Source organism: Helianthus annuus, chromosome 17, assembly GCF_002127325.2.
Source record: "Helianthus annuus cultivar XRQ/B chromosome 17, HanXRQr2.0-SUNRISE, whole genome shotgun sequence".
Taxonomy (NCBI): domain Eukaryota; kingdom Viridiplantae; phylum Streptophyta; class Magnoliopsida; order Asterales; family Asteraceae; genus Helianthus; species Helianthus annuus.
In genome coordinates this window covers 189,862,627-189,871,948 of record NC_035449.2, presented here as the reverse complement: position 1 = coordinate 189,871,948, position 9,322 = coordinate 189,862,627, and the positions used below count along the sequence as shown (strand labels likewise).

General features: G+C 34.9%; 1 protein-coding gene across 1 annotated transcript; it reads left to right on the top strand.

Annotated features, from left to right (window-relative positions):
• Positions 1-1,595: 1,595 nt before the first annotated feature.
• Positions 1,596-6,552, top strand: LOC118488941 (probable WRKY transcription factor 32). The gene is made up of 4 exons (XM_035986385.1): positions 1,596-1,673; positions 1,912-2,011; positions 5,950-6,331; positions 6,405-6,552. The coding sequence occupies exons 1-4, from the start codon at positions 1,596-1,598 to the stop codon at positions 6,550-6,552; spliced, it is 708 nt and encodes a 235-aa protein (XP_035842278.1).
• The last annotated feature ends 2,770 nt before the right edge of the window (positions 6,553-9,322 follow it).

Below are 9,322 nucleotides of genomic sequence, written 5' to 3'. Positions count from 1 at the left end.
ATGCTTATGTTTGTTTTTAAGGTCGCATGCCAAGTGTTTGTGACATTGCCTAAATGAAGAGATCCAAACATTGGTTAATTAGTAGTATATGTATTTTGTACAAATGATCGAGCATTGGCCTATGACCCTATTTGAGGAATTCCCGACCGTGTTTCTGAATATACGCAGCTTACTGGCCGGTTCCCATAAGAAATCATGTTAGTTCTCACTTTAATATTGTTTTGTGCATTGACAAGCTTCTTGGCAGGTAATTAACAGAAGGCTATGAAGTTAGCATTGATGTTATTTAGTTGATATATAAGTGGATATTCTAAGTTGTGACCCTTCATGATACTAAATACTGGTGGTTGGATCGGGATTTTTCTCAAGTAAGTGACAATCTTTATAGTTTATATAATCTTTTTTCTTTATTAAGTAATGTTAATGGTGAACTTGAAGCTTGATAGAAAATTGGTAATTATGAGTTGGAATCTTGACAAGACTTGATTAAAACTTGAAATTTAGTGATTTTAGCTACTAATTTTAGTTATTGTTGAAACTTGAATACTAGGTATTATAGACTTTTTAAAGAGTCATTTAACTTCGCTTCGTCATCTCTTCAAATAATATTCCTGAGAAAATTGAATCGGATATATATAAAAGCCGAGAGTTGCATTTGACCTGAGCAGGTCACGATCTTTCACAAGCGATTTTTGAATTTGTTTTTGCAGCTGATTCAGCTCCCAGTTGTGATCCTGATTTTGTAATACCGATTAGGTGATTTGCTTTAAACTGAACTGATAGTTGTTATTCAGTGATTTACTGTTTTGTTCACAATGAGTCTTCCTAACATGTATACGGATATTGTTAGCAAAACATGACTTATGTGGTGAGCAAGTGGATGATGAAAAAATTACATATTTTATTGTAGTGGCTATGATTTTTAATGAGAATAACTGAATAAAGCATGATTCTTAGATTAGCTAACATCAGAGTTATAATTATAGTTTTAATCTTCAGATGCTAATCTCATCGTAATTGAAACAAGAAATTCGATATGTGGGTTTGCTTCATGCGAGTTTTGAACTCAATTAATGACAAGGTTCATTCCAGTATAAATATTTGATACAAGTTTCTTTTTTATATGTATTTTGGATTAGAATTATACATTGTAACCAGATGATGAAGACTGGAGTTTGAACTTCATGTTCAGAAGCCCTTTTTCTCAGCTTGATGGCCCTGGCTTAAAGTTTTTATTATGTTTTATTCTATCCTATCAAATATGACAGAAGACGTATCTCTCTTTTCCTTCACACATATGCATTTAGTATTTTTATTTTAACTGATGCTTTTTTTTCTTTTTAAGTTTATATATAGAAAAAGGTGACTAAGTGGAAAAGTCCAAATTGTAGACTGTTTGCAATATGGGTAACTTAAAGAATCCTACGAAATCAAAGTTGTCACACTTACACATACATTCGGTTCTTTTTTATTAGAATTTGGTTTTAGACATAGTAACATGGTCTGCAGCAGGCCACTTCGTTCTTGCTATTGCATTGAATATATTTGGCATACTAACTAACCATTCTATTTTGGATGTATAAACATGAGCTATGATGTATATCGCTAAAAAGGGAAGAGACGGTCCACAAGGTTACAATGGTGTAAGGACCAAAAACTATGGAGCCCGCAATGTAAGCTTCTTGATTTTAACAAGTAGCTAGCATATTGTTATGATTAGGAGATCTATATTACTACAAATAATCAAACTTTCGAAATAAAACTATTTATTACGAGGTATTTTGTGTGATTTGACTCATTCAGCCTTTTCTTATAATAGCCAAGTTTTTATTAACTCATTTGACCCGTTGCGTCAAAAGTAAAACGCAAGTTGGACCGTTTGAATTTGATGAATTTTTAAAACATATACAGGCTTTGTACCGAAGCGAAAAACCCGAGAAACAAGAAACAACACCACCAGACAGCATTCTCGAGGACGACATGCTGGAGCTTTTACTAAAACAATTCTTAGGTTTTAAGGACGTCAGAATGATCCAGGCAAAACTTGGTGTCGCTTTTGTCGAGTTTGATGAAAAAAATGACTTTCTATTGCAATGCAATCCCCGCAAGGCTCAAGTTGTACTGTGTAGTGATAAAGATACATAATGGTGTTTCTGTGAATGTGTGGTTTAATTTAAAAAGAGAAGACGAAGTGTGGTATTTTGTTTGCTCTGGGCGTTACAAGTGCCACCTAAGATAGGTAAAGCCTCATTACAGTCTTATGTTGACTTGCAAATCGTAGGTTCTTTGGGCCATTTCAAAACTAGATCTTATTTCATGGTTTCATGAAATACAATTATTAGAAATGAGTAGGAGTAGACCTCTGTTGACTTACTTTGCTTTAACATCGGTTCCCTTTTCGAAAAGGCAACCCTCATTCTCCCCCCTCGGAGAGGAATGCCTAGATAAGGCAAACCTTTAGGTAACCTAATGGCAAAAGGCGACCTTATACCCCCGCGATCGCAGACCACTGGTAGCCCAAGCCTGCCATCATTAGCATCGATGAAAACCTGTCATTAGAGCATTACGGTAAAATCCGATTGAAACCTGATTCGAACTTGAGACCCGTAGCCTTCAACTCTGAAACTTCACTTCCCTCCAATGTCACTCATTAAAACGTCCATGTTATCAAACCAAGAACGATTTGAACTAGCGCGCCGCAACGCGCGCATGAAACAAACCTAGTTATTTTCATTTTAAGATCAGACACTTCATTGTATCTCTTTCAATGTTTCATTCTCTTCAATCTCTATTTACTATTATGTCACTTTAAAATCGTTCTCACCGTTTTCACACTTTTAGGCGTTTCCCTATATTCTGCCCATATATATAGTTTTTTTATTTTATTTCTTAAATTTTTAACTGCCATATCACTAAACAAGAAATAGTGGACACTATTTCGTCGATATCGCTACCACTACTAGAAAACTGCTACTATTCCTACCAAAATTTCCTACACATTTCCTACGAACGAAAATACCAACACTTTTCCCTCGAAATTCCGACGAACAAGAAAGGGTCTTAGTTTTGTGACAAAAAAGCCACAAATTGTTGTGCGTAAGAAAAGTGTCAGAAATTTCCGATGGAAGTTGTTTTCATTTTAACCATTAGTAGAAAATTTGTAGGAATCGGTATGCTTAAAAAATGTGTCGGAAATTTTCGACGGAATTCATTCTCATTTTAACGATTAGTAGGAAATGAGTAGAAATCCAATTTATCGTAAAAAATATTCATAATAAATAAAATTAATGATATTAAAATATAAAGTTTTATTATTTATAAAAAAATATATGTTATGTATTCTTGGTCCCTAAACTAATCATACATCTCACATTTTACGGATTTATCTTATACAACTAAAACGCATGAACTCGCAAACTTTTGTTGACTTTTTCAACTTAACATGTATTTCAGGGAATTAGTGGACCATGCAGGGATTTCAATCAAGAAAGCAAGTGTCAAGACTCCATGCCACATTTTGAAGGGTTTGTCCGTTATATACCGCCTCCTTGCGGTGATATAGTGGTCAAAGCCTTAACATTTTAAAACTTGCATTTTGATGTATGATACTATGACAACTTATTTTCATTTGAAGGTTTGTAAACAATATACTTAACTAATGTTGCGTTTTGAAACGGTTATGGCAATGACATTGGAGCTTATTTTATTCATTTAGTATGTTCGCTTCTATTGTATGCAATGGGAATCAATCAGGTCACACCTCGTGCTTCGCTGTGAGTGGGTGTGACATATACAAGATTACGAAAGTATATATTAATACTAGAGGGACAAATTGTATTTTGTTTTTTTAGGTTGATTCTGTTGGGCTGACCCGAAACACTTTAACTTCTTCTTTCTTATATGAATTGAGTTTTTATGCTATGTTAGAGCCAATTTCCGACATGCTTAGTCTATTTACGTTTGAATTGAGTTTTTTATTTGAAATAAGGCCAAACTACGAACTCATAAAAAATGGTTAAAACTTGTCTTTTGCGCTCTCCAAAAGAGCCTTGGTGATTGTTGCTTTTATGTCATTTTTTATACTAAATTACTCTTCGTAAATTGATATATTAGTTGTATTAGAAAAATTAGGAAATTAGTTTTAAAAACAAATTATGTGAAACTCCTCGTTCAACGTGCGATAAGGCATTCATGTATACTTTAACATATGTTACTTCCACCTAAGTGTCACATCAAACTTTTTTCCCTATTTCACTTTGCCATGCTCCAAGGAAATGGTTTAATCCCATTAACTTCGTCTAACCCTATCTTTTATGGTTTTTGGTCTAAGAAAGAAAAGAACAATTAATTCAATCTCTTAACATTGGGTTAACATGTTAACACATAACCCATTTAATGTCCTTTAACACAATGAGGGAGTAGCTTGCAATGTTAATTAACATGTCATGTCATTGTTAACAATCTAAATGTTATAGTACATCTTATGACCTGAAAAACATAGGTATCCGCGACAATGAATTAAAGATGCATATAGAGGGATATATATAATTCTCCCTTTGTTTTATAAGAAAATAATATTTTATTCTAAATTGCTTAAAATTTTTAAAAAGAAAAAGGCATAACTTATAAATAAGAAAGTAAATTGCTAAAATCGTCCCTGAGGTTTGGGCACGTTTGCCAATTTCATCCAACACATTTTGTTGTACCATTTTGTCCTTCACTTTTGGGCTAATTTGTAATTTTCATCCAAACGTCTAACTTTTTTGCCAAAATCGTCCCTGTGGTTTGAGATTTTTTGTCATTTTCATCTAAATATATACTAGAAAATTAACTCAAATTAGACGTTTGGATGAAAATAACAAAAAATATCAAAAGTGAAGGACGAAATGGTACAAAAAGTTGTTTTTGGATGAAACTGACAAACATGCCAAAACCTTAGGGACGATTTTGGTAATTAACTCTAAACATATTAAACCATAGAGTTAAATGCCATTTTAGTCCCTGTGGTTTGGGTCATTTTGCTAGTTTAGTCCAAATGTTTCATTTTTCGCATGTGGGTCCAAAAAGGTTTCACCGTTGCCATTTTAGTCCACTGGGTTAACTTCATCTATATTTTCTGTTAACGAGAAGGACGATTCGGTCATTTTATATGTAACTATGTTAACTAGAAGGGCAATTCGGCCATATAAAATGACCGAATTGCCCTTCTTATTAACGGAAATAATGGATGAAATTAACCTGGTGGACTAAAATGGCAACGATAAAACCTTTTTGAACCCACAAGCGAAAAATGAAACCTTTGGACTAAACTAGCAAAATGACCCAAACCACAACAAAATGACATTTAACTATAAGGGTTAGGATCAAATAGGAAGTTTATTTTGGCTAGGAAGTATAGGAAGCAATAAGATTAGGACATGTGGCAAAATTTAAAATAAAGAGGAAGGGTATTTTAGTCAATCTTATCCTTTTCTTCTTCCTTCTTCTTCCCAGTAACATCAAAACCCACAATCTTCAACCATTTCTTCACTTTCTATCTCAATAATCACTACATTATAGTGCGATTTTCGTCACCAATCAATGATTCAAACACCCGATCAACGTGTTCTTCAGCTTTTTTAAAGAAAACCCAGTTTAATTTCATATAAAATCTCGTTTTTTTCGGTGATTTTGAAGATACTCACTCGATCCGTTCGATTCGATATCTGATAAGGGTTTCAATCATTCAAATTTCGTCAATTGTTGAAGAAACCGACTTCGATCCATGTAAGAAATTCTTTAATTTCATTTTTATTATCTGGGTTTTTGATTTAGTCATTGCGTTTTACGCTCTTGGCGGGGGTCCGGGGGCAGCGCCCCTGGTAGCAGGGTCCCAGGGCGGCAGCCCCTGGCTGGGGTTGAGCTGACAGATCAAATCACCTAGGTTCAAGGTTCCATCTTCATCCACAGGACTATCAGAAACGACGACGACGGTCACACCACTGGTGAATGCCGATGGGTCGGAAGTGGGCCAGAAGGACCCCATTGGTTCTGAATTTGTTAATGTAGCTACTGATAGTTACACTTGGAGAAAATATGGTATGAAGCAAGTGAAGAATCCTGAAGGTGGCTCTAGAAGCTATTATATGTGTGCTTATAGTGCATGTGATGCTAAAAAGATTGAGTCTTGTGAGAGATATAATTTTACTATAAAGATAGTTTATAAAGGCCAGCACAAACATGATCCACCTAAGAGAGTGGCTTCAAAGGGAGGTGAGCTTTTGAAAAGAAAATTAGTATCAACGCTTCCGATTCAAGTTGAGCAGATTGATCACTTGGAAATAAAGCAGAGGTGAGTTACCAATGTCGTTTTTTAAGCTTATGTTATATGTCGTTAAATACGTTAAATTTTGATTGATATCCAGGTTAGAGAAGAACAGCTCAAGCTACGGAAATCCTGGTTCCAGAAATTGCCTCATTTCGAAGACAGTAATTCGTAGACAGTTTTTGATTTGCTACTCTCTGGTTCAGACAAATTCACAGACAGGTCAGTTTGTGTCCATTGCGTTTTAGAAATAAGAGAGTTTTATGTATTTTCTGGCCATTGCGTTTTAGAAAAAAACATATTTTTGAAGTGTTTTTAGTTCATTGCGTTTTAGGTAAACACATTTTTATTTTTTTTCAGTCCATTGCGTTTTAGAAAATACACTGTCACACCCCAATTTCCACGTGTCACCGGTGGGCCCGGTGGGGGAGTATCGTGACGTGGTTGGCAACATAATAGTCAAACAACACAACATAATAATGCACAGCGGAAGCATTCTAAATTATGATACAACCGAATTTATTTATTGTAATTAAAGTCACAATATCCGGATGTTTATCCACAGTAGGATCGAAACAAAATAATACTTATGGTTCAACAGACTGCAGGCATCTTAAGTTTGCGAGACTTCTAGTGATGCTTAGGAGAAATCCCAACCCATTTCGCTTAGTACCTGCATTTAATCTTTTTGGGAAAATACGTCAGTTTACACTGGTAAATACGATCAACTGACTCATTTTGTAAAATGATTGAAAATTTGGTTTGGATGCACGTGGCATAAACATTTTTGTTAACTTGGGAGAATTATTTAATATTATAATCTTGTGAACGAATTACATGTTACTTATGCGTTCAGTAGCCCGGATCTTGTCCGGGTTAAAGATTAATAGACACACCACATCATAGAGTTATACACGGACGGTGTACGCCTACACCCCGTGCTCAGGTCGTGGCCATCTCGTAAGATGATGCCAAGGATATCCGGGACATGGTCATTAACCCCCCAAAGGCTATAAAGTAAACAAGACTGTTTAAACGAGCCGATCAAATTATTCAACTACCCACTTTAACGGTGGAGATTTGATGCCCGATCAAGCGGTATGCTATATACCGTAACCCAAGCCCGTATAGGGAAAATAAGTTAAAAGTATTTACCTGATGCAAGTATTAATCACAATAAGCAAAATGCACGTAGCTTTTACTGGTTCTCCTAATCTGGAACGAAGGTTTATAATAATCTATTAGAATTGCTAACGGATCTTTTATTAAGCTTAAGCTTAGACCGGCTAGTTTCAAGATACGGTTCGTACGCACGATTAAACGAAGACCGGACAGAATGTGATTCAGACCCGACAAGTTTGAAGATTTGTTTAATATGGGTTTATTATTCACATTCTGGATTTTGAGATAAAACCGTTAAGGTTTGACCTGTTTCGGCCAATTTATGAAAACTTGTTACGTAAACCGAACCGAACGCGAAATAAGCGTAACGGGTATCCGTAAGAGCCATATACAGGTTTCCTAGGTTAATATGCTTCAAATATGTTGTAACATCAGTAGGATGTCTTTCATTATGCCCGAGACGAATTTAAACACAAACTATGCCCCGTAGGGGTAGTTTGGTCATTTTAGAGGTTGTAAAAGAGTTTGGATGTTTAACTGAGTTACAGGTCTGATGTAAACAGTAAACATACTCAATTTAATATGTTATATCAGTAGACTAAAGCATGTATGTGAAACTTATCATTTTTAACCAAACTAGGCCCCGTAGGGGTATTTTGGTAATTTCACATAAGCCGAAAAGCTCAAAACTGAAGTCTGAGTTTATCAACCTTTGCTTACTGTTAAAATATTATAATTTTCCTCTTATATCAGTAGGTATCAACCCGGGTATGTCCAATATGATTTTAAAACATACTATGCGTTAAAAACGCTAATTAAGGCGATTAAGGCCATTTCCGGGTTCGATACTAAAATCTGATATTTTTATTTTTCCTGAAGGCTTAAAATAATTTATTTATCATATGTGATCAGTAGCAAAAGGTTTGGAGTCGTTTAGATAGGTAAAACTCATTTTATGGCCCGTAAGGGCAAAACCGACAATTACCGGATTAAGCCTGCGACTATGAGTTATGCTCAGCCTAAAATTGATTAAAAATCTTTAAAATTCCCAAAATAATATATTACATCAGTGGGTATTAAGTTTGATACCAAAAAGTAGGCTTAACTAGGCTACATGCTAATTACGCCGTTTTATTAACATAAAGCATTAGTTTTGCGATAATAAGCATAACTCTTAATCTACAAGTCAAACTGATGTCAAACTTTTCATACAAGTTTATATATCAGTATTTAAGGTTTCTACACTGTTACATTTTCATAAATCACGTTTTAAGGTGATAAGGGCATAATGGTCAACATATGAACGATTAACGGAAACATGCATATTAATTGGGTAATCAACAAAACAAGTACAGAGGCTTATACTATCATGTAACCCAACCCTAATGAAGCATTAAGGCATTTCTCATTCCATCTAACTCGGGTCAGAACTGAAGTCAACGTAAAAGTCATAGTTTCGTGACTTTCGGTTCCGAACCGGTTTAAAACTGAGAGTTGTCGAGTCTGACGAGTTTAGACATGTCCGTACACTTATTACCAAGTTATATTAAGTTTAAAACAGGTTACACGCATCACTTATTGCTAATCGTGCATAAAATCGTAATTTACATAATTGTTGACTTTTTCGGTCAACGTTTGACTCGACAATTGACTTAGTTATGTTTGAAATCAGTAAGTGCCCTTATAAGGGTTTAATACCCATATGATTACCTACCTAATGGTGCTTTTAAATCAAGGTAAGACTGAGTTATCATTAACTAATCACGAAGTCAAACCGTAGTTACGTTGGTTTGACTTTTAGCTAAATAATTAAGCTAAAACTAATTTAGAAGGGATTAGCAAGCTTACTAGTGTTTAATGGTTGATTAGGGAGGCTTGTGATCTACTTGAAAGCTC